Source organism: Cydia fagiglandana, chromosome 11, assembly GCF_963556715.1.
Source record: "Cydia fagiglandana chromosome 11, ilCydFagi1.1, whole genome shotgun sequence".
Lineage (NCBI taxonomy): Eukaryota > Metazoa > Arthropoda > Insecta > Lepidoptera > Tortricidae > Cydia > Cydia fagiglandana.
In genome coordinates, this window is record NC_085942.1 from 10599797 (window position 1) to 10625511 (window position 25715).

Genomic DNA, 25715 nt, shown 5'->3' on the forward strand with positions numbered 1-25715 from the left:
ACTCGCACTGAATTCTAATCAGCTACGAGTACCCTCATTTGGGGTTTCTTAACAACCAGAAGAAGGTGCCTATATTACCTAGCTATATTTGTGATTCATGTCTATACTCTGTATCTTTAGGTATTTCAATAAAAGTAAACGAATAATGTGTACATTTTCGGGTAGTTATAACATTTATTGGTTAACCAACTAAATACAAAACCGCCTGGATTTGTCACTGAGAGACCTAACTTTAACCTACATTATTTGATCATATAATGTTTTCATCTACCCTCAACTGGCTTAAGGAGCCATCTGAGGGTAGATTTTGTTTACTTTTATTTAAATACCTAAAGATACAGAGTATAGCTCATAGTCTAATAAAACATGGTCTTCTCTTCCCAGAGTGACACAAGCTACGTCAAAATAACATGGCCGCTATATATAGCGCTATCGCATATTATCATATAGCGCTGTCGCATGATGACGTAGGCTTGTGTCAGTCAGGTGACCTAGAAAAGACGGGAAGAGAGTACCAGGCGAAGTATATTATTTATTATACCATGGTATAGCTGATGCTATCCTTTTCGAATCGTTAATGGGCGAAGTGAAACAGGACTAATATTTCCACTGAGAACGGGTGACTGCAATGCAATATTAAATTTCATGTAAATTTTATGGGATAGTGTTGTGTCCCATCAGGCGATATATAATTTGGATTCGCCTAAACGTAAAGGAAATTAAATTGAAAAGTGAGTTTTTTTTTTCATTATTTTACCATTTAAACTAACTGGAGCACGACAACTTTTTTATAATATTATAACAATGATTTAAAAATATATATATAAAGATCCAAAACAAGCAAGTACCTGACGACATGTTTTTTATAGGTAGTTAAAATAAATAATTCTCATTGCAATTTAAGTCAGTATAGCCAATTATGTACCTACTTACCTAAAACTAAAATCTAACGAAAAATATGAGGAACACAACTTTGCATCTTAGACTCTAGCAGTATTTGTTATCTAGGTATAAGTACTGATCATAGTCTAATAAAACATGGTCTTCTCTTCCCAGAGTGACACAAGCTACGTCACAATAACATGGCCGCTATATATAGCGCTATCGCATATTATCATATAGCGCTGTCGCATGATGACGTAGGCTTGTGTCAGTCAGGTGACCTAGAAAAGACGGGAAGAGAGTACCAGGCGGAGTATATTATTATACCATGGAATTTACATTTTACCCGCTTTCCGCAAAATTTTTCATAGCGCGGTTACCGAACCGCGAAATTTCCTCTTAGCACCAACTTATTTCTTTATTTTTCAATTTATTACAGAACAATATCCCATGGAATTAGTTAGCCACCTAAACAATACAGGCTGGCCTCGTTTACACAAAGTCCGAATTTAGCTATCCTATTAAAAGTTTAAAAACAACAATGCTCCTCAGATTCCATGTTTTGCCTGAAGAGATACAATTTACGTAGATATTCGTATAAAATTATTTTTGCTTAATTTAACGGATTAAAAATTGTTTCATTTTAACGCCTTGGGAGGCGTACATTGATTGTAAATATTATATAAGGTTATAAAATTGATATGGATTTGTTATGGATATGATCTCTGTGGCGGGAGTATGCATCGGATAGGACCAAATGGCGGGAAAGAGGGGAGGCCTTTGCCCAGCAGTGGGACACTCCTACAGGCTAATAAAAAAAATAAAAAAAATGATCTCTGTGTCAAAAGTGACGTTTCTGGTTCAAAAAATGTCACCTTGACTGGCACTGTCCATTTGAAATCCAGATCGATTCACTGTTATTACACTTATTAGGTACTTACTCGTAGATACGATTCCTTATCAGAATACGCCTCCACGCGTTTTGCGTACCTAGGTTACTTGTGGGAAAAAAGATAAGCTTCGAGAAAACATACTTATTCAGTCTGGCCTGAACAAAGACAAGTTACAAAGAGCTTAGTTTCGAATGATAAAAATAGTAAAATATAAAACGTTCTCCCACCAAATATAAAACCACCCACTGCAGAACGTACTGTCAATGAATATGAGTTTTATTCAATTGTGAAACCTTTAGAATACAATTCTTCTAAGCGGATTTACCTCAATGATATAAGTAGGGCCATTCTATGTTATCACCTAGACGATATCTCGTCTGAGGACTTATTTTGAAATCATAATTTTTAAGAAAAAAAAACCGACTTCCATGGGGGCCGATGAAAGATTATTGTAGATGGTACACTATGTAGAAAAGGAGGTAAAACCACCCACTTTTCTACTAGTATTTCGCTTCTGTATAATGGCTCCTCTACAGGATGGGCCAACGCCGGCCACTCCAAGGGACGCAGCCATGCGGTAGAATGAGATAGCAATATCACTTGCTCCCTCTAACGCATAAATGCGTCCCTTGGAGTGGCCGGCGTTGGCCCATCGTGAAGAGGAGCCATGAGGGTCGTAGTTCTAGCCTAACCTAACCCACTCCTCAGATAGCAGTTCGGTTCTGTGCGGATCGCAGTTCGAACCTAATCAAACCCACTTTTCAAGTAGCATTTCGTTTCTGTAAGGCTCGCAGTTCTAACCTAACCTAATCCTTGTTCGGTTCTGTGAGGATCGCAGTTCAAACCTAACCTAACCCACTTAATGGCGCATGCCGTGCGGTGTACGGGGGTTTAAGCGGAAGGGGCTAGTAAGATTGGCATCATCGTACTTTATACCTACATTAATTTTATGGTAAGTAATCATAGTTGTTTATTTAGTTAAGGTATCATGGTGGTTTTCTGGGTCAAGGTCCGGGTCCGAGTCCGGGTCCGAGTCCGGATCCGAGCCCGGGTCCGAGTCCGGATCCGAGTCCGGGTCCGAGTCCGGTTCCGAGTCCGGGTCCCACTCCAAGTCAAAATCGAAATTCGTAATCACCAAACGTGTACCATGCGTCATTGAAGAGTTCTGTTCTGGTCATCATCAGCAGTTCCACTTCATCAAATGCGACAGTTTTTAAAGTAAATGCTTGATTTTATGATGAAAATACAAAAAAATCTATACGTATGCCTTTAATATTTGAGGAGTTCCCTCGATTCCTTATGGATCCCATCATCAGAACTCGAGCTTGACAAAAATGTGGCTTAAAAACTTAACTTGCTTAACGAACATAACGAAAAGGAAAAATCGCCAAACGTCAACTATGCGTTGTTTAAGAGTTCTGTTCTGATCATCATCAGCAGTTCCACTTCATCAAATGCAACAGTTTTTAATGAAAATGCTTGATTTTCTGATGTAAATACAAAAATCTCTATACGCATGCCTTTAAGATTTGAGGAGTTCCCTTGATTCCTCATGGATCCCATCATCAGAACTCGAGCTTGACAAAAATGTGGCTTCAAAACTTAACTTGCTTAACAAACATAACGACGAGGACAAATCGCCAACCGTGAACTATGCGTCGTTGAAGAGTTCTGTTCTGATCATCATCAGCAGTTCCACTTCATCAAATGCAACAGTTTTTAATGAAAATGCTTGATTTTCTGATGTAAATACAAAAATCTCTATACGCATGCCTTTAAGATTTGAGGAGTTCCCTTGATTCCTCATGGATCCCATCAACAGAACTCGAGCTTGACAAAAATGTGGCTTAAAAACTTAACTTGCTTAACAAACATAACGAAGAGGACAAATCGCCAACCGTGAACTATGCGTCGTTAAAGAGTTCCGTTCTGATCATCATCAGCAGTTCCACTTCATCAAATGTCACTGTTTTGGGTGTATATGCTTGATTTGTTGATAAAAACCCAAAAATCACTATATGTATGCCTTTAAGATTTGAGGAGTTCCCTCGATTCCTCATGGATCTGGGAACTGGGTTTTGACAAAAATGGGACCAATCTGTATAATTTGTGTTACAAATGTACATGTAATGTTATGTACATTCAATCAAAAAAAGAATTTTCAAAATCGATCTAGTAATGACGGAGATATGGAGTAACAAACATAAAAAAAAAATAAAAAAAAACATACAACCGAATTGATAACCTCCTTCTTTGAGATTTGGAAGTCGGTTAAAAATGATAATGAAGTTAATTTTGTTACGTGCAGCGGCCCGCTTTCTAAAACACTGTTAGAAATACGTACTGTTAATACTGTTAGAAATTATTTATGATTTGTGTAGTAGTTGTTATTTGTTAAACGTCAAGCACAGAGTTTTACATAATAATTTTTGAACGGAATGATTAAGTATGTAACAATTTAACTCAGATAGGCTAGGTTTTCTTAGATTAATGAAGAGCTGTTAAGGAATGCAAATCGGTTATTTTTTGTATGGAAATAACCGCGGTTTCGGTTAAAAACCGATTATTTCCATACAAAAAATAACCGATTTGCATTCCCTAAGAGCTGTGCAAATCATTTTATATTCAATCACAACTTTTTTTATTGTGAGTTGCATAGAATCACTAAGATAAAATTTTCCATCTCCCACGATTTAAATTCAAAATCGTATATATATACCTAATATATGTATATTATGTAATGTAGGTACCTATATTGAGAATGTATATCGTCGCCTAGTACCCATACTTCAAACTTTGCTTAGTTTGGGGCCAGGTCGATATTTGTATAAGGTTGTTCTCAAATGTTTATATTTATTTATATTATTAATTCAGAACACCCTAACTTAATGTATTTAACAGTGTTTATTTGTTATAATCACATCGCTTTATGTAAAATATACGAATGTAGGGTTCACCCTTGTTTGACCTACAAACCTTACACACGGTGTGATATGTTATTGTTTCGTCGAATGTAGGTGCAGATAGGTGGGTCATTTTGCAAGGTATCACGAATAGATATAATTAAATAAGTTCAGAAAGTGGTAGATATAAGAGCCTTGTATTTGTATTACGGTATGTAAAACATAAATTAGCTTAGTTCTGTATACCCTGAAGGAAGACATTCGGTTCCTTTTATTTCTCACATATAAGCTCACAGTATAAATCAATTCGATTACATACACGGTAAATAAGAAGTAACATATTACATAATATACCTAATATTATGTTTCATCTTTTAGCGAGTTTACTAAAATAAATTTTTCACCACACCAGCTCGGAAAGGCTTACTTTGCACTTCAAAAACTGATAGCAAAGTTGCATTTTATTCACATGTGAGGCAAAGTAATCTAATGCAACTTTTGAGTTGGTTTCTTATGTTTGCTGGTAGAATTGACTTTTGAATGATGATTCTGGATGATAAATGTTTAATAACATTAATTTGAATTTGATTTGGCTAGATTTTGTTTGATATCTTACATTAAATATTTGCTTCGGGTTGGTGTGGTGAAAAATTTTGTGTTTCACTCGGGGGCAAATTTTGTTTAACCTTCGTGCTTTGAAACCCTCGCAACGCTCAAGATTCCATTTTTCGAACCACTCGCTACGCTCGTGGTTCAATTTTGGAATCTTTCGCTTGCTCGGGTATCAATAATAGCACGAGCGGTTAAACAACAACTTTGCCCCCTTGTAAAACAAATAACTATTAGGTGATTGATACCTACGTGCTTACCTAGTTAACAATATTTACTTACTAAAACAACATACAAATATCGTTTCTATTACCAATCCGTAGCCCATAGGATCACCTTGGGCAACACACGTTCGTAGGTAATTTTCGTAAATCTACAATCGCTCCCAGATGCGAACTTTATTACCTTTATTTCGCGAAAACGCCGAACACGTGTGCCGCTTCTTAACGAGACGTTCAAGTGCTATCTCTACTGAGATGCGGCCGCGTTATTCTAAATAGAAAACAGCCGAAAATAGCACGAAAAGGTACAATTCGATTGATTCCCAAATCCAAACCTTTCCTGGAGAGTTTTCTTTGTGACCGAAGGTCAAAGGTAATCATAACGGTCGGTTATATATTATTGAACAAGAATAGGCTATTCACTGAATTTATATATCTAACTATAATAACTATAACTTTAATTGCTTAGTCAAAAAGCACAACAAAACCGAAGGAAATTTTATAGAATAGAAAAAGCTAATATCAGATGGATACCTCAAACTAAACTTTTTATTTCAGTAGGTACATATTAAAGAATTTGCGCTTACCCCTTTTGGTATCATATACTCGTAACTCTGTTACCCTCTCTGATGATCATGTCAGGATCATCAGAACTTATAAACAATATATGAAGTAGGTACCTAGTACGTAATACGTATTTCGCTCTAACCAAATATCGTCATATCATCAACAACAAAACAACACTTCTTAGGTATCATGATCGTTGGCGTTTTATTAAAAAAATCAAATACGACAAATGCGCCCCTTGTCTGCTATAAGACGGGCTCGGTCGATGATAATAATAGTCACATTAACGCACAAAGAAAGGTACTTTTGACATAACATAAAGCGAAGTTTGGTGAAACTTAAAGCAATTTGTATTCATTTGCGTCGTTTCAAATTTTGTGAAAGCATCCAAGCCAAGGTCCGCTATGGGGTGATCATACCTATTAGGCATGAATGACGTGATGACGTCTAATTTTTCACTACCTTCAGTCCTTATATTATATAAACAAAGAAAACAAAGTAGATTTATGCTGAGACGATAGCCATAAAGAAAGATGTAATAAATTTAGACATATTTATAAGAGGGCCTTAAACCGGAATTTTATACCGTCGTGATCGCACACTTATGCTATTAGGTATTTTAAATCGAGCTAGCGCGTGAATATTGATATAACAAGTGCGTTATCTATCTCGATAAATACCTAACTTCAAAACAGTTATAGGTACCAACGCATTGCCTCTTATAAAATACAATTTGAAAGTAAAATTAAAACTTAAATAACTCAATTACTCTAAAAGAGTAACCATTTTTAGAGCTCCGTACAAAACTTTGTTCACGGAGCTCTTATTTTGTATGCTGTCTTTTCTCCGTTCCGTCGGGGATAATAAAATTACTTATTATTTCACGATTTAGGTTTCAAGATAAACTAAAAACAAATATATGTTTCTGGCTTTATTGTCAACTATTAATTATAATCATCATTATCATCTTTAGTATGTTCTAAAGGGGAGATTTTATTAACAGATCGCTCATCGCTGTAAATGATATTATTATGTTTGTCGAATGCCAAACCAAATCCATTCCGGATCCCTAACCATTTCCGCAACTGATTAGTACTCTTATGGATCTGATAAACGCCATCTTCAGTGATAAAATGTGCGCGTCCGTAATTATCCACAGCCGCCCCCCTGAAGTTCATAGTATCGCTATGGGGAACTAAATTAGCAGGTTGATTTCCGTGAGGTAAGATATAAAGACCCGTAGAATTAGTGAAAAGAAAATCATCGTTGCCATCGATTACGAAATGCTGAATCAAATGACCCTTTAGAGCTTTAACGGGAAGTTTTCCACTATATCTGAGAATGGACAAAGCCTGCGTTGCCGTCTCAACGAAGTAAAGTTCATTCTTGAAGAACATATCAAAGACATCGACTCTATTGAGCACGGGACCTTGAGCAGCTAATGTATTATAGTTGTATTTGAAGATGCCATTGCTCCCACCGAGATATACGGTGCCGGTGGCGGGATCTACGGCGCTTGCAAACCCGTTGCGTATCCCCTGGATGACCCACGGCATCCCAGTCGCAAGATCCAACACCACTAAATGGAAACTTTGGTCAGAGAAATCGTCGGCATTTATACAGAAAAACAGTTTGTTTTTACTTCGGTCTATGGATAATTTGTATGGTACGTTTACATCCGCTAAAAGTACTTCCCGCACGTAAGATTTCCCTTTGTGGTGGAAGACGTGTTTTAAATTTGAGGCCATTACTTCATGTGTCTTTGAACTTGTCGAATCCATGGTGAGGCTGGTGAAGGCAGTGTCTACATCTTGATTTACAGTTGTTTGTTGACTGTCAAAATACCTTTCTTTGTCTTGACACGATTATTTCTCATTGTGACGATAGCCTGTGTTTGAAACTAAATCCATAAATTCTGATATTATTTTTACAACGGAGTTTTCTTGTTTTACATTTACATATTGACTTAATGTTTGCACAATCCAGTGGCACAATCACATGCGAAATACTTCATTTGTTGCCAATGTCATAGACTAGTGTCAAGAGTGTCAATCTATACATATATTATTATACTCCTTGGCAAACTATTTATTATAACACTATTAAGTAAATATAAAACATTAAATTGACTTACAAATAATAATATTTATAGGCTTTTTATTTTAAGTTTATTTAGTTTAGAGATAGTTTGTTATTATTACTCCTTGGTGTAAATCTCATGTCATATCATTTAGGATATACAGGGTGATTCATGAGACGTGAGCAGGACTAATCCTGCACACTCGGTAACTGATAATTGATCGATCACCATCGTGTTTAGGTGAAACCACCACACTATTTTCTATTTTTTAACTTTTTGGTGAGAGCAAATTTAATTCTCTACAATCATGGTCACCCTACAAGACCTAATTAATAAACATAAAACCTCATTAACCGTAATGACAGCATTTTGTTACGAAGAAAATAAACTGTCAAACTTGAATGAGATACGAGTTTTCAAAAGGAACCAGTCTGTGATGACAGTGATGACATTCAATTTGACACAGAATATCGGCAGTTTAGTATTCTGATTTTAGGGTGACCCTGCATGTCGTAAATAAATTAACAACTTTTTTTTTTCAACATGACTAGAAAATTAACGTTAACCTCACTAATACTGATACGAGACAGTTGCTTATAATTTACGAAATGCGCAGTGTTATAGTTCGTTTTTTTTAGCATTAGAAAGAACTTGCAAGAAGGTAAGCGATCTTGACATGTCTTTTAATTGAAAAACGCTTTATAAAAATATAAAACTATTACTTATGAAAGCAGAAGAATATAAATGATCGTATTAGATTCATAATTGTTACATATTTGCCGTAACTTATTTTTAAAATGTGTTTTTCAATTAAAAGACACATCAAGATTGTTTACCTAATTTCTAATGCTAAAAAAAACGAAGTATAGTCCTGCTCACGTCTCCTGAATCACCCAGTATTTACGAGGTATACGGGTAGGTAGGTCTAGGGCAAGTCTAGGGGTATCTAGTTAGTATAGGGTATAGGTAGGGTCTAATATTTGACTAAAATATTAACGACTTTTATTTTCTTTACAAAATTATTCAGCAAGCAATAATTACAGCAATAATTCCCATTAAAGGACTATAAAATCGTTTCATTTGACGCGTTTTTAATAATACCTACACTACACGATGTATATTTTTAGTAAGTACATAAGTCATCATAAAATTCGAGCACTACCCAGTACAAAATATAACAATAATATATCAAAGCACGGTAGCAAAATACTGCTTTGATTTATCAGTAATTTATGACCTTGTACGTTATTTACAGGAAATACCAATTATCCGAACAGCGGATAAGGGTTCGACGAAGTTCGTTGAGATGCCGTGAATCCAGAATACATTAATGCAGATGCACGGACTTGTTTTGCTAGGAACTAGGAAGAGTATGGATACGAGTTAACTAAGCTTTGTTTTCATATCTGAGATACTAAAATGACAGTTTAATTTCCGAATCTACTACCCTATCTGATTCCAACTGTTATTTTAGTAAATAAGTATAATTTTGTCAGTTACATTTTGAATAAGTAAATTGGGCCATCAGTCATTGAGATTTTTAAAACATGGGAGGGTTGGCCTATTTTAAATATCTATCAAATTCACGGGTTTGATATAATTTTTATCCGTTTATGTGATATATGTCCTCTATGTAAAAAAACTATTGGTTGGGTAGGGTCAAGATAGAGTCACGTTGGAAAGAAGCAATATATATATTTAAAAAATGAATACTGTAAATTTGTGCGAATCCACTGTTTAGGCTCTTACGTAACTTTTGTTTTGTTCATGAAACTTAAAATTTGGTTTGAGTTTATCTATGGTACCTACATAAATAAAACATTATCAACTGATAATTAGGAAATAAATCAGCTGTTTATATTTTCTAGCAGTGATTTTATTTCATATCTAACGTCTAATCAAAGATTATTTTCATTAGTCTTGTGAAAAACACCAGTAGCAGAACTATAATATATTATATTAGATAAGATAAAAAAATATTACAAGTTTCAACATTCCAGATAATTTTTAAAATTTCTATGTTTGTTGTCTCATTTCATTTGAGAATTTCCTTTAAAATTTAAGTTAAATTTAACTTAAATATTTACCAGACGGTTTTTGAAGTAGGTACATTTTTTGGACCAGAGAACACTGATTTTAATGCATTGATTTTTATCCTATAGAACACTCCCACTCACTATAAATCCCCAAACTAAGCAAAGCTTTTACTATGGAAACCAAACCAGAGCAACTATAACCCACTTACCTACTCGTAGAAGAACTTGAAACTAACATACCTAAATTAGTTAGGACTGGGCCTTGTAAGCAAGGTCAGTATCTACCTTAAATAGGTACTTTACTTAACTCAATGTTTATAAAATTGATCTTATTTTATTAACCGTGCACATCCATAGCCCGAATAAGGTTAATAACTCTCTCATAAACATAGATATTAGCATCGATGCCCCAAATAAAATCAAGATGTCCGAAATGATAATCGGGAATCCTAAATTTCCCCACTGGCCGGGCCAGCTCCGCGAAAAGCCTGTCAACATCCCTAACATCTGCAAGGGCGTCGGCCGGGGAATAGTGAAGGAAAACGGGACTCGTTACTTTAGACAGGTCGTAACCAGGCGGGTTCGTGGTGCCATAAATTAATCTGTTGCCTAATGATCCGTAATCGAAGCGTCTGAACTGCCCTTCAGACATACTTTGACCGTAGTGTGCGAATTGTTTCACGGAAGCTCCCGCTGGGGTATGACCCAATTTGACTGGCACCATAGTCTGTAACAAAACATAATGCTATTGCGTTATAATATTACCATGGGAAATCTTGCTAAATTAGAAGCAAAATTTTACCGCATTATGTTGATCTTCGTTCCACCCGCCCATGAGGAACAACATATTACTACAAATCTTTTGGAACCTGACTTCCTCCCTGCACAATGCTTGTCCTGCCCATGTCAATATTTCGTTATTAGGCAAAAATTCGCCTAAACCAATCATACGTGCAAGAGTCTACAATCAAAACAATCAAATTTAGTAAAATGTCCTTACTTAGAAATAATAATATGGGTACTTTATAAAGGTTTTTACTCACATAAAGTGGATTCGTTAGTTCACTAATAGCTTTTATAAACTGACTTCCGCTATTTGCCATATATGCGACTGGCGCCAACGCATGCATCGAAATGATTTTTTCGTTATATTCAGGTCGCAAAGAACCCATAACAAAAAAAGCCGTGGTGCCCTGGGAGTGACCTACGTAGTGAAGCCTTTCTTTCCCGGTGTGCATAAGCACGTAGTTGATCATTGTAGGTAAATCGATGTTCCCTATCTCATCCCAAGAGAAATTCCAGAATGTTGGAACAGTATCTGGGTTTAGTATGGTATGGTTCCTCGAGTAGTAGTTACCCCGAGCATTGCCCATCCAAACATCGTAACCGTTCTCGGCTAATATGTAAGCTGGAAAAGAAGGAGTATTCTTCACTTAGTAGGTAGTAGTAGTAATTATACATTTATCAAGTCCTTAGGGCTGCAGCAAGTGCCAAGGAAATATACCTAGTGTAACTACATATACCTATACGTTATACAACAACATTACCTCGACTGCTGTGTAAAAAAATAAAAATAAAAATAGAGACTCATTCATTGATTAATTCAAAAATATTTCCTATATATGTATGTACCTAATTGTCAAGATGGTCCAACTTCCCGCCTGAAAAAGTTATTATCACCGGTTTCTACGCTTTCACGTTGACGGTGTTTTTATTTAAGATTATTTGTGACATAAACACAATAACAATTAAATACGTATGAATCATGTTGTCGTATGCGATATTCAGCGTTAAGTACATGTCAAATGGTCGATCAATATCTGATCGAAATTATCAAAAGCACATTAAATTGTTATTATCAGATGAACAATGTCAGCACCAACATTATAAAAAGTGTCATTAGACTATAGTCACAAACAAAACATTTACCGTTTATACTCACCAAATGCACAACCAGGTCCCATTAAAACCCAATCAGCCGATGAGGACAGCAGACCATGCATCAAAAAAACGACGGGCCTGTCGACGCCAGGGTCACTGTTCTGGTCTCGTCCGTGAGGGATGCGGTGCATGCCCAGGATATAACCATCGGAGGTTCTTACGTGGTGGACCTCCATAGGGTATCGATACTTTCTGACCAGTAGAGGCTGAAAATACGTGAAATACCTAAAAGGTTATACGCACTGGGCTTCAAAATAATTTGATTTGTTTCGCGTATGCTCTAAGCTGTGGACTAAAGCCCCTGCTGAGGTTTTCCCGTGAGTTCGCTGTAAAGGATTTAATAACAAAATAAAGGACAGGTTTCTAAAAGTTCGGCAAAGCGCATGTGACACCCTCTGTTGTTGCAGTCATCCATGAGCAACGATAATGCTTACCATAATGAGGCTCCTGTGTCTCTTTGCCGCCGACGTAATGCAAGCAGGTTGGTAGACCTACTACGCTACGGAGCCTTAGTAGACAGGGCACCACCGGTGGCACCGGTAAGGTGTAATTTATGTGTGTGTATTATCACATTTAGTCACGGATTCAATTCAACATTAGCGTTATTAATTAGCGCTTACGAATTAGGTAGATTTGTGCAAGACTAACCAATATAAAAAAGAAAGTATTTTCAACTCACCACGTCTAAAATAGCATCAATAAAGATGTTGCTGGATACCTTCGTACTGACTTCTGGTTGAAATAGCTGTTTAACATAATCAGCGTGTGGCGATCGGCCGGAAGCCGCATCGACCAGCGCTGCACTTCCACAAAACAAGACTATAACCAATGTAATCATGGCGATAATCAGGTCTAGACTTAAAGTTTAGCCTTTTATAAGAACATGATTATAGTGTATTTAACTTTAAGATATCATTGCATTGATATTATCGTACTGTAGATAATAATTCTGATAGACAAAGCAGATTTATAAAAACTAAGCCGGCAAAGTTAAAAATGTACTTTCGCAGCGCTTTGTACATAAATACCTATTTTTACTAAAAAATTATGTTCTTATTATGTTCGCTATAGTTTTCAATGAAAGTATTTATTGAGTTTTCATGTTACGATTTATTTTAAGTACATTTTCAGACACGTGCGTATATACATACATACAGGGTGTCCCAGAATTCGACGTCAAGCCGTAAACGGATGATAGACCAAGTCATAACAGTTATCATAAAAATACAAAAAAAAATCCAACTCATGTTCTTTAAAAATTATGGTCGCTTTAAAAATTCACTAAAAAATCCACACCCTGTAATTATTCAAGATTACACAATAATTAAAAAAAATAGAATAAATTATGGAATTTGTAGTAACAAGAGTTAAAGAACCATTACAGGTTGTGGATTTTTTAGTGAATTTTTAAAGTGACCATAATTTTTAAAAAACATGAATTGGATTTTTTTTTTGTATTTTTATGATAACTGTTATGACTTGGTCTATCATCCGTTTACGGCTTGACGTCGATTTCTGGGACACCCTGTATATGGTTCAAACGTTAGAGGGGAAGGCACGATTTTTTTTCTTAGAAAGCTGTTATTTCCGAAAATATTCACTTTATCAATAAATGTTTGTTGAAGACCCTTATTCGTTTTAAAATACCTATCCAACGATACACTTTGTAGTGTTAGGCCGGAGCCCCACTGCTGCGCACGCTATGTACACGACCCACGTTCCTGTACAAAATTTCGTGGGCTTGCCCACGGTTTGTATTGAAACGCCTTAAAGCGAAAAAAATAACTTTACGTGTTGGGGAAGTAGGATTTTGACGGACATGGTGAAACTATAAGGGTTCGTAGTTGACTAAGGAACCCTAAAAATAATGCCAAATTAATATCAATTTACACACAATTGATGTGTTTGACGCGCCGTCACTCAGTCACGTCCCGCGATAAACCGCAATCTACTTTGTACAATTTAATTCATCGAAATTATTGGAGGCATCGGATCTATGTTTGAGACCGCAAACAGAAACGAAATATTAATATTATTAATTGATTGTTTATGTATTGGATATTAAATTAACATCCTGTGTTACTTATATATTTTTAGGCATCATATTGGTTGGTCCTTAGTTTCAGTTTTTAGGGTTCCTACGGTCTGTTCTACGACTTCTATTGGCCAACTAAAGGTACCTTAGCGGTATCATGGTCGCATTGTTATCACCTGTCATGCCATTCGTCACTTTATTACATATTTGTTAGAACGTGATAGGCATGGTGACTAATGATAAAGAGCCGACCATCTAATTTCACTTATTAGAAAAGGAGTTCCGCTTGTAATATTAGTTGTAGTTTATTATGCAACACGGCCCATATTAGCCCTACAGTAGGTAGGGTATGTAACTATTTGGGATAAGGGATACGTAAATGACAGATCGGGTGGATAAATCGGGATAATCAACTAATCATATACTTATCTTGAATCTGTTCGCACGCTATAACTTTGACTTATCTAACGATGCGTTATGTAAGGCCTGAGTGGACGCTTGAGTAGAGCGTGCAGCGGGGCGGGCGTGCGGCGTGCATGTTAAACAAATGCAAACGTATAGGAGCGGCCTTAGCCTTAGTGCACGCTGCTCAAATCACTTGTGAGCCCCACGCCACGCTGCACGCCCCGCCGAACACTCCGCTTCGAGCGTCCACTCAGGCCTTGCACATGCGTTTAAGTCAAGAATCAAAAAACGCTTGATAAAAAGCGCCACCGCCATCGTTTGAATAAACACCATCTGTGATAAATACACATGAATCCATTTGTGTCATTCAAACGCTTTTTTAACGCGAATTGAAAAATTAAGCACCCTTGTGAATGAGGCTTTAAAAGAGGTTTATCAGGTGGGATAAGTGCAATCAAGGGCAACAGAGAACACCCAATAATAGACTTTTGAGTGGCGAAAAAGCGCCTACTTATGAGTGTTTTCTTGAAAAACTTAATAAAAATTTATTGAACACTTCGCCGTAACTTGCGCAAATATACTCGTAGCTCTGCATCTCAGGGTAAGAGATACACGAATATTTGGGCGAATTCGAGACATTTGTAGACGCCATAAGAGAAAAGTTATAGTCTAGCCAACCATTATGTTAACATGAAAAGACGGTAAATAAAAAAAATAGGCGTGAAACTTTGACCACACATACAAATTTTGAATTGGCCGTCGTTTCCCAAAACATATCATAAAACCTGTGTTTAACCATGTATATCCATAGATTGGAGCAGATTTATAACCCGGTCATATACGTGAGTTTTGGCATCTTTTCCCCAAATAAAGTCAAGATGGCTGAAGTTGGGATCGGGAATTCGGAAAATACCTACTGGTCTGCCAAGTTCACTAAATAGCCTTAGTACGTCGTTAATATTTGCCAACGGGTCCGAGGCAGAGTAGTGAATAAAGACCGGAGCTGTTATGCTTCCAAGATTGTACGCAGGTGCTCTGTAGGTGCCGTAAATTCTCCTATTTCTTAATGCTCCGTGGTCGAAACGCTTGAACGTCTTGTCTTTCACACTTTGGCCGTAATGTACTAATTGCCTAGTAGAAGCTCCCGCTGGAGTGTGGGCTAGCTTCACTGGAAGCATTGTCTGAAACAAAACGTGATGGATTATGATTTGTTTGCCCCCATCTCTTGACGTCCCCTTAGATTTTAATTTATGGTGAAGTATGACCAGGTCGAGAGACCAAAATTCACTTAGAATTGTAAATTGGTACCTATCTATGACGCTGGTATAATGATTAATGATGGCAAACAGATCATTGACCCTGCCATATCAATATAAAAAAACTATATTGTAAAATATTTCCGTTCGTTGGATCTATTTGTAATTTTAATTTAATTTAATTTTGTAATTTGGATGTATTTGTAAAGTGTGCCTTATCTTCAACCGGTTGATATAAATTATACAAAATACAAATAAGCTAAGGGATGGAGTCTCCCTGTAAGCAAAAATAGCTTGTGTTGGGAGCCTCCGCTCTTCCTTAGGTAACATGAGGTTAATAATAATAAAGCTATATAATTCTAGTTATTGACAAGATAAAGTTTACAATTTACAGTTCTCATAGGTTAGATAATTTAGGTAGGTCTCTAGTTGAGATAATCTATAATTTATTATTATACTTAATTAGACAAAGTTTTAATAGTGATCGATTAACAATCTAACAGAAACAGAACAGGTATCAGGAGTATTCTGTGTGTGTGTGTGTGTGTGTGTGTGTGTGCGTGTGTGTGTGTGCGTGCGTGTGTGTGCGTGCGTGTGCGCGCGCGGGTGTGTGTGTGTGTGTGTGTGTGTTTATGCGTGTCTTCAATGCTTCAACGAAGTAGATTCTCTGTCTCATCAAAGGTTTTACTTTTTAACCAGTTTAGAAGGAGCTTTTTACATTCGTAGTACGATTTAGAGTGGAAATCCAGAAGTTTGTTAAGTTTATTATAAAGATGAGCCGATCGTATGTTGAACTGTGAGCTAGCAAATTTTGTTCTAGTTCTAGGACGTAACGCTATGTTAGCAATTATTCTTTTCTTTTTGTAATTGGGGTTGAAAGGTAGAGTTTTGTGTTTATTTAGGATAGTGTGAAGGATATACAATTTCCTGACCGATAGAAGTCCACTTATATCATATAGTAGATCAGTAGGGAATGTATTTTTTTTTAAATACATTACTTTTAAAAGTGCTCGTTGTGCACGTTCAAGTTCTATGAAACGGCTTTTAGCAGCACCTCCCCAGACAGGTATGCAGTATATTAAAATCGATTGAGCCAACGCAGTATATATTTCATTCAGGATGTTACGTGACTTCCTTTGTTTCGTGGTTAATTTCTCTGGCACAATGTGTCTCAGAGTTTTAAAAACCCAGAGAAGTTTCCTAATTCTGGAAACCACCTGATCAATATGGGAGTACCAATTTAGGTGCTCATCTAACAAAACTCCCAGATATTTAGTTCGCGCAATTTTATCGATGGATGGGCACCCACAATCGGAGCCGATACAGGATTGATCAGAGTGTATTCTGAGATCCAAATCTCGTGAAGGTTGCGAGGAAGTTATAATACTAAAGCACATATACTTCGTTTTGTCGGTGTTAAGTGTCAGAAGGTTTATTCTTAACCATTTAGCAATCTGTGCCATCCCTAACTCAGCACTGGCTTTAACTTCTTCCCACGATTTAGCGGAGAAAACAACTGCGGTATCGTCAGCATAGGAGAAGAGTTTTGCGTTAGGAATACTAATGTCACAGAGATCATTGATATAAACGAGGAATAATGTTGGACCCAAGACACTACCCTGAGGGACACCGTAAGAAACAGGCTCGTCCTGACTGGTGTGTTGTGATAGTTTTACTCGTTGCTTTCTGTCAGTGAGGTAATTTTCAAATAAAGAGAGAGGTGTACCCCTTATACCTATTTTCTGAAGTTTTTGAAGGAGAATAGAAACAGAGACGGTGTCGAAAGCCTTTTTCAAATCTAAGAAGACTGCTAAGCACTTATTGTTGTTATCAAGGTTATCAACTACGAGCGAGGTAAGGGCAGTTATTGCATCTTCAGTAGACAGACCGTGTCTGAATCCGAATTGTGATGGCGATAGAATGTTGAATTTATTTAAGTAACTTAGCAGTCTGGTATTCAGAAGTTTTTCCACAATCTTCGAAATTGCAGGTAGCACCGATATCGGTCTGTAATTGCTGACATCATCCCTGTTTCCATTCTTGTATACCGGTGTGATTAGTGACTGTTTAAAGGATTTCGGGAATATTCCTTGGCTAAAACTAAGATTTACCAGGTGTGTTATGATAGGGACGATTTCTTTAGATACATATTTTAAATAGCTATTTGATATATTATCCCAGCCAGGCGCGCTATTACTCTTAAGATTGAATAATGTGTTATTAACCTCATCCAGTGTGGCAGGTAACAGTGCAAATGATCCAGGTTTTACCGGCAGGTGATTTAAGAACAAATTTAGGTCGTCGTGAGAGTTTGGGACAATTTGTTGGGCGAGCTCTTTTCCGATATTAGCAAAATATTTATTGATGAAATTAGCTGAATCAGAGGGAGTCGGTTGGATATTTAACAGTTCTGTAGGAACTTTATTAGGTTTATTTGTAAAGGTGATTTTTTTTATATTATTCCATAGTAACTTGTTATTATGAACTGAATTGGCAATAAGGTCTCTTTCAAATTTTCTTTTTAATTTTTTTATGAGGTTGTTACAAAAATTTCTATAACGTTTATATGCTCGGAGTAATTAACAACGGAGACGCCATGTCTAAAATTTTCGGTACAAAATAGTCTGCCGTTTTTTGCGGGGGAGGGGCACATCAAATGTATAGGTACGTCATGTCAGATAAACGTCAGTCCATACATATGGTTGACCATTGGCCGCCTATTTTTGACAGAGGGGAATGCCTGTTAATGGCGGCTCCATTGTTAATTACTCCGAGTTTATATGTAATTTTTATAATTTCATCATCAGGATTATTACGTACTTTTTTTTGTAAGTTGTTACGGTTTCGTATACAACGCAGTATACCAGGAGATATCCACGGTTTGATTATACGCTTCTTACTGGGTATCGCTGTGATTTTAGTGTTATCTTTTAAAGATTCGATTAGCACGTAGATCAAACGGTCTGCTACAGCGTCAGGGTCGTTTGAAAACATAAGTTCGGATAGGTTTTTTTCTTGAAGACTTTTTAAGGCATTTTCAAAGTTAATCGTAGTTTTAGTTTTACTTATAGGATATGTGGTTTTAATTTTAGATATTGTAAGAAAAGTAGTGTAATGATCAGTAATAGTGGTTTTTATGATAGCTATAGTAGGGGCATATTTTGCTTTATCTATCTTTAAGATAAAGTGATCTAGGCAATTTTTCTCCCTGGTGGGTTTTGTGTGACCCGCTAGAAGTCCAAAAGTCGATAACGTATTTAAATAATTTATTCTATTTTTAAATTCATGCAGGGGTTCTGGCGACTTCGGTTTTATGTTTATATTTATATCACCTGCAATTATCACATTATTTCTTGTGTTTAGAGTTTCAAGATGGGTTTTTAGAGAGTCTATAAAATTATCAGCATTAGTACATGCAGGAGATCGATATATACATAGTATAGTGTTGCTTAGTACCTCTAGTTGAAGACAAGATGCTTGGTTTAATTTTACTTCTTTTGCTTTGTGTTTTAGTGAGTTTTTAACATAAGCAACGACTCCGTCATTTTGATTTAACTGACAAGTAGTAAAATATGAATCGTAGTCAGTTAGTTGAGGTAAAGTTTTGTTTGAGTTTAGCCTACATTCTGTAAGAATAATTACGTCGGGTTTAAGAGTGAAGCTAGATAATGTGAGTGTGAAGTCGTCAAAGTTGCAGTAAATGCTCCTTATATTTTGCGAAATGATAATGAAATCGTTTTTATTAATTTTTATTTGCCTCATTAGTTCGTCCGTACAGTCACATTCGAATATTCGTGCTATTTCAATGTCATCTATCTCCGACATCGCTTGTAGGGTGTTACACATTATTGTTGTTATAGAGTAAGCACGTCGTTATTAGTATAGTGTATTGCATATAAAAAACTATTTTAACAAGTGTTGGTAACCAAAAAATTGTAGAGACTGGAATGCATTTGCCGCGTGACAGAGTATTTAAAGGACAGAGAATTGAGCTATATATGTCAATTACTGAGTTATGTGTAAGTATGTGAGTGTTTAGAGTGTGTATGAGTAAGTATGTGTGTAGCGAGTGTGAACACAGAATATAATTACATGAAAATAAGCGAAAATGTGATGTCGATTCCAGGGTTCGGGGCAGATGTAAGTCGTACAGATGATAGAAAGAGAGATCGGTTTCGGCTAGTCAGTCTTGTAACAAGCGGTGAACTTGGTTTTCGGAATTGATGAGTATGATGGGTGAGTCGTCCGTCTTTCTAATATAAACCTTGCCGTAGGACGTCCAACAGTATTTATAGTCTTTGGACTTCTTCAGGTCTCTGGCTAGGAAGTGTAACCTGGCACCCTTTGAGGTGAGATGTTCCGAGATGAATACTGGGGTTTCCGGGTTCGTAGTAATACCCAGGTGCTTGGCACAAAGTTTTGAAGATTGTCTAATATTGAATGATTTTGCTGCTTTGATAATTTCCAGTTTTAATAGTGCAGAGTTAGTTTCTATTATTACGGGTGTATTTTGCTGGTCCTGTTTCTTCCCACGCACCCTGTAGACATCCTTTATATCGGATTTATTTATGACACATTCTAGGTTCTTACAAAGACACATGCACATGTCAAGCAGGTCCTGTTTGGTCTAATTTTTTCTTTTTGGTACATTTTTTAGTTCGATGTTTGTCTTGCGGGTCCCTACTTGCAGGTCCTCCAGCCTATTTTCAAGAAACAGTATGTACTCCCCGTCATCCTTCACCTGCTGTTCTATTTTGTCGAGCCTTTTATGGAATTCGTCATTTTGCCTACTCAACTCCGAGATAGAGGTCTCAATGCTGACATTAGTTTGCCTTATTTCTTGCATTGTGTTTTTTATTTCCCTGAGTTCGGCCGTCTGCTGGTTCGTATAGAAAGAAATCAGCTGCCGCATTTCTATTCTGAAGTCATCCAGTGTTGTACTCGCGTTGTAGCTCAGATCGCCCGCGTTCTGCTGCCGTTGTTGGCGCTGTGTGACGTAATCGGGTGAGGAGTGCCTCTCCCCCTGCTCGCCGTCCTCGAATGACATGTTTTCGTGGTTTTCTTGGTTCATATTTGAGTTTGTAATACTAGGGTATCAGAGTTCAATAGCCGTATACGAATACAGTGATAGGGTAACACTATGCTCTGGAGTAGATAGGCTAGTGTACCAGGACAACAGAAGTGGCGCGCAGTTTAATCCGTGGCAACTCAGCGTAGTAGATGACGTAGATGTGGCGTAGCCGCTACGGCGTAGTAGATGTGACGTAGGAGCGATGGCGTAGCAAATGTGACGTAGCAGATAGATGCGCAGGCTCTTACCGAGAGGGGCGGGATCTTGTAGCACAAAGTACCAGGACAACAGGATCGTGGAGGTCGCTGCAGCGTAGAAAACACACGCGCACGCAGATGATCGCCGCGGGGGGCGACCCCGCAAAAGGCGTTACCAAACAAGGCGCGCACTGTGGAACTTATGCGCTCCTAGTAACTCGCACGAATTAATTTAGAATTTATTTTAATTAAATATTAAAAATTCGAAAAATAAATTAACACGGGGACTAATGCACATGTACACCTTATGGCGGTCCGGGGGGAAGAGGAGAGGAGAATTGAACATAACACGATAAAAGACTACGTTTGCAAAGTCGTACCCACAGTTGTACCTACACAAAAAAAATATCTGAGAACTGTCGGTAGGAATCTATCGACGTCTTACCGCATTATGCTGTGCCTCGTTCCATCCACCCAGAAGGAACAGAATGTTGGAGCATATCGGTTGGAAAATCACTTCATCCATACACAGGGCCTGGCCAGCCCATGCCATGATGAGATTGTTGGGCATGAATTCACCCAAACCAATAATACGAGCCAGACTCTGAAAGATCAGAAATTAGTATTACGCGTAATGTATACAAAAAAACTGGTCAAGTGCGAGTTCGGACTCGCGTTTCAAGGGTTCCGTACATCACACAATTTTCAACAATTTTTATTGTACATGAAACGTGACGTGAGTGAAACGTCTTGAAAAACCCGAATGGGTCAATCAAAGAAGTTTTCTGGTGTGGTGGCTTATATCTCTGCAACTATGCAAAGTAGCTTAGATAGGAAGATTAAATGCCGATCAGTAGTACAAGTGTCCAAATGCGAAGACTGAAGACCGAGCTCCGCCTAGGGCTGATAGCTCGGAGCGTCCGACGACGGGTCGCGCTATAAGTGCATTCCCGTAGCCGGGGAGGTTTTCGGATTGTAATGAGCTTTACAACTTTTACTATGGGACCAACCCCGAAATCGCGAAAAAAATGTATCCTCCCATAGAAAACGGACCAGTCAAAATGTATGAAACAGGCAAATTTTTCCTTGCAATTTCGGGGTTGCACGTTGGCAACGGGAATACGGGGTCCCTTTGTTTCCCATAAAGTTTTAAGTCATAATGTATTGTTTGTCATATAATCGTTAGTCATAAAACTGAAACCGTTAACTTTTCAGGATTTTCCTAAGGTTATTCTATAGATAGGTTAGGTTAGGTTAGGTTTGTTTTATGGCAATCCTGAAAAGTTACGCGTTTCTGAGAAAAACCAATTATGACTAACGAAAATTCGGACAAACAATACATTATGACTTAAAACTATTTGGCAAACAATAGAGACCCCGGGAATACACTTAGTTAATTTTTTGGCCACCCTGTATAGTGCTTTTTAAAATACGTAACAATAGTAACCTAATCAATCAGTACTACACTTGTACCAATGCGGCTGTGTGCCAGATACAGCCTATAGTCACACCAATAAAAGTCTGCAGCGGATTTGATAACCCACGCAGTGTAAGTGTTATTAATACGTCATAATTTCATAGAAGTTTGACGTTTAATATGACACTTGCACTGCGTGGGCTATCAAAATCGCTGCAGACTTTTTACGGTCTAACTATAGTCGCATTTTTTGTCGTCATTCAGATTTACGCTTGAAGTTAGCTTCAAGCGTGAGTTGGAATGCCACGCCTCTTCGGGACGCTTCGGGCCTTCGGCCTTATGCGGATATCAGCCTAGGGCCTTCGCGATAGCTGTCTACATCACGTTTCACTTAAACCATTGCGGCTGTGTCCCTAAGAAACCTAAACCGCATTTTTGTTCTTAAATCCGACTCACGCTTGACTGTAGATTTCTAATAGGTTTTCCTGTCATTTTTAGGTAAAGGACTATTTTGTGTATTTTTTTCAGAATTTTAGACCCTGTAGTTTCGGAGATAGAGGGGGGGGGAATGGTCATTTTTTGTCTATTTTCTTGAATAACTTCTAAACTTTTTATCATAAATTTATAAAAAAAATATATTTGAGATTCTTACAATGAGCTCTTTCGTTTGATATATAACACGATATAGTTTGCAGAACTTTGTTTTTAAATTTTATCATTTACCCCCCAAAAGTAGCCCTTATGTTTAAAATTCATTTGTTGACGTTACATATTCGTCTTTGGGTCAGAGACTTACATATGTGTACCAAATTTCAACTTAATTGGTCCAGTAGTTTCGGAGCAAATTGGCTGTGACAGACGGACGGACAGACAGACGCACGAGTGATCCTATAAGGGTTCCGTTTTTTCCTTTTGAGGTACGGAACCCTAAAAATACTTTGTGTTTTCACCATGAGCAAAATAAAGAAAGTGAATGTAACTCACGTCTAGTGGATTGGTAAATTGAGCAATAGCTCTCAATAAGAGGTTTTGGCTGTTGGCAAAATACGCAGAAGGAGCTAAAGCGTGCATGGAAATTATCTTCGCGTTGTAATCAGGTCGAAGTGAGCCCATGACGAAGAAAGTGGTAGTTCCTTGGGAGTGACCAATGTAGTGAAGTCTGTCGTTGCCAGTGTGTGCTAGTATGTAGTCGATCATCGCAGGGCAGTCAATGTTTCCGATCTCATCCCAAGAGAATTCCCAGTAATCAGTGTTGAAGATGGCGTCAGGACGAAGACTGATGTGCTCGCGCGAATACGTGTTCCCGCGAGCGTTGCCCATCCAGACATCGTAGCCGGCTTCGGCCAAGAGATAACCTGAAACAAACATAACAATACAATTACTATTAAGTAATCCGATTTTCTGATTTAGAAAAGAGAAAATGGTGAAGTACCTAAATGCCCAAATACCTATGGGACTAACGTTCAATGCTATATCGAGCAACTCTCAAGATTAAAATTGAAAATCCTAATTTATGATACATATATATGAATATGTTCAAGTTATTTCAAGGATACGAATATTTTTTTAATGTTTACTTCGTTAAGCACCACTTGCACCAAACCACCCCTTGATCAACCGGTTAAATTGTTAACCCAGTGTCAGATTGTACTGGTAATAATGGTAACTCGAGGTTTACCCGGTTAACCCCGGGCTAGTGGGATGGTGCAAGTGGCGCTAAGAGCCGAATGCTTGATTTTTTATACAATTTGATTTTTTGTAGGAAAACTAAGAAAAATACCTACTATTCTACTTACCAAATGCAGTTCCAGGTCCCATCAATACCCAATCAGCCGAAGATGAAAGTAGCCCATGCATCAAGAAAACAACCGGCCTCTTAACATTAGGGTCGGTATTCTGATCCCGACCGTGTGGAATTCGGTGCATATTTAGGATATAACCATCACTAGTCGTTAGTGTATGGATTTCCAAGGGATACCCATACTTTTTAATCAGTCCGGGCTGAAACAGTTCGATAGAGTTAGTTTTTAAGATAAAACCCTACCTAGTCATACACTAGTCGGGGAAGATCCTGAGGTTTATACTCATAAACCAAAACTTTACGAGTAGGCATTCAGCGGCGGTATCATGGCCGCATTTTTATCACTTGTCATGCGTCACTTTCGCACTTACATTAACATGTTAGAACGTGACATGATGACAGATGATAAAAAAACTGAATATCTTAGCCCTATAGGCCCTCATTAATTAAGTTAAGACTTTAGGAGTTGTTTAAATGTTACAGCATAGGTAACAACTTAAAATGTTGGTTTCTACATATAGTTCTAACTAGTAGGTACATCAGTGGCGGCGCGTCCATAAAAGCCGATTCCCACCGGCTTGCCTGTTTTTGGAAGTTTGAGCAGAGATGTAAATGAAATATATAAGCCAAATTAGCCCCGGTTTGCCTATATGATATGTTTGACGCGCCGCCACTGAGGTACATATATGTTAAAATCCAAAGCCAGCATACGACAAGTAAATTATACCCGCCAAAGTAGGTAAGGAAAGCTCCTGTTTAATGGAACCTAAGAACCAAATTCAAAACTCACCACATCCAGACGAGCATCTTCGAGGATGTTATCAGATAGTCTAGAACCAATATCACTCGATTTTATAAGCAGCTCCAACTCTTCGGCATCAGGTAAACGGCTTGCTGCCGCGCTTACCACCGCCACGCACAACACGAAAACCTTAGCCAACATGGCAACGACGCGATCTAGATAATTAAAAAAATCACAGCATTTATACTGTTTTAGATATCAGATAAAGATATAATTTTCGCAAATAAGATAGCAATAAGTAACTGTAATTGAACATTAAGTTTGATAGATGTGTTAGATATTTTTTAATCACAATATCACGTCATTTATGAAATAAACTTTTAATACTTTGTGCTAAGATTGTTTTTTGCCCGACTAATTGAAAACTAAGTAGGTTTATTTTTTCTTTCACTCTTGAAATGATCTAGGTAAGCATGAGTGTAATATTTTTAGGAGAAGGTTCTGGTACATTAAAATCCGTAGGTTATAGTTTTCAAACATTTTATTTGTAGGTATATGATCACTAGGTTGTAGATGTAAAGCATTACGTTCGCCTTTTGTACATTAAGTTATTCTTTTGTGCAATAAAGTTTCAAATAAATAAATAATAAATAAAGGTA

At 37.4% G+C, this 25715-nt stretch overlaps 4 protein-coding genes across 4 annotated transcripts in view; all 4 read right to left on the reverse strand.

The window, feature by feature from the left end:
* Nucleotides 1-25715, reverse strand: part of LOC134668991 (multifunctional methyltransferase subunit TRM112-like protein) — a 246289-nt gene that overhangs the window by 93399 nt on the left and 127175 nt on the right. The window lies entirely within an intron of this gene.
* On the reverse strand, nucleotides 6974-8052 carry LOC134668537 (ommochrome-binding protein-like). The gene has a single exon (XM_063525985.1). The coding sequence runs from the start codon at nucleotides 7854-7856 to the stop codon at nucleotides 7020-7022; it is 837 nt and encodes a 278-aa protein (XP_063382055.1). The 5' UTR covers nucleotides 7857-8052; the 3' UTR covers nucleotides 6974-7019.
* On the reverse strand, nucleotides 10498-12970 carry LOC134668662 (lipase 3-like). The gene is made up of 5 exons (XM_063526104.1): nucleotides 12812-12970; nucleotides 12134-12338; nucleotides 11235-11599; nucleotides 10994-11152; nucleotides 10498-10918 (listed from the first exon to the last, which is right to left on the reverse strand). The coding sequence occupies exons 1-5, from the start codon at nucleotides 12968-12970 to the stop codon at nucleotides 10529-10531; spliced, it is 1278 nt and encodes a 425-aa protein (XP_063382174.1). The 3' UTR covers nucleotides 10498-10528.
* LOC134668976 (lipase 3-like) lies at nucleotides 15353-25258 on the reverse strand. Its single transcript, XM_063526490.1, has 5 exons — nucleotides 25105-25258; nucleotides 24310-24514; nucleotides 23498-23868; nucleotides 21542-21700; nucleotides 15353-15753 (listed from the first exon to the last, which is right to left on the reverse strand). The coding sequence occupies exons 1-5, from the start codon at nucleotides 25255-25257 to the stop codon at nucleotides 15364-15366; spliced, it is 1278 nt and encodes a 425-aa protein (XP_063382560.1). The 5' UTR covers nucleotide 25258; the 3' UTR covers nucleotides 15353-15363.

What these genes read in the sequence shown, in the direction of transcription:
- LOC134668537 (XM_063525985.1), bottom strand. Translation starts at nt 7,856, where the DNA reads ATGGATTCGACAAGTTCAAAGACACATGAAGTAATGGCCTCAAATTTA.
- LOC134668662 (XM_063526104.1), bottom strand. Translation starts at nt 12,970, where the DNA reads ATGATTACATTGGTTATAGTCTTGTTTTGTGGAAGTGCAGCGCTGGTC. An exon ending in TTGATGCTATTTTAGACGTG is followed by an intron (nt 12,339 to 12,811) that starts GTGAGTTGAAAA and finishes ACGTATTTTCAG; the next exon opens with CCTCTACTGGTCAGAAAGTA. An exon ending in AACTAACGAATCCACTTTAT is followed by an intron (nt 11,153 to 11,234) that starts GTGAGTAAAAAC and finishes TTTTGATTGTAG; the next exon opens with ACTCTTGCACGTATGATTGG.
- LOC134668976 (XM_063526490.1), bottom strand. Translation starts at nt 25,257, where the DNA reads ATGTTGGCTAAGGTTTTCGTGTTGTGCGTGGCGGTGGTAAGCGCGGCA. An exon ending in AATTTACCAATCCACTAGAC is followed by an intron (nt 21,701 to 23,497) that starts GTGAGTTACATT and finishes CTGATCTTTCAG; the next exon opens with AGTCTGGCTCGTATTATTGG. An exon ending in ACGAGGCACAGCATAATGCG is followed by an intron (nt 15,754 to 21,541) that starts GTAAGACGTCGA and finishes GTTTTGTTTCAG; the next exon opens with ACAATGCTTCCAGTGAAGCT.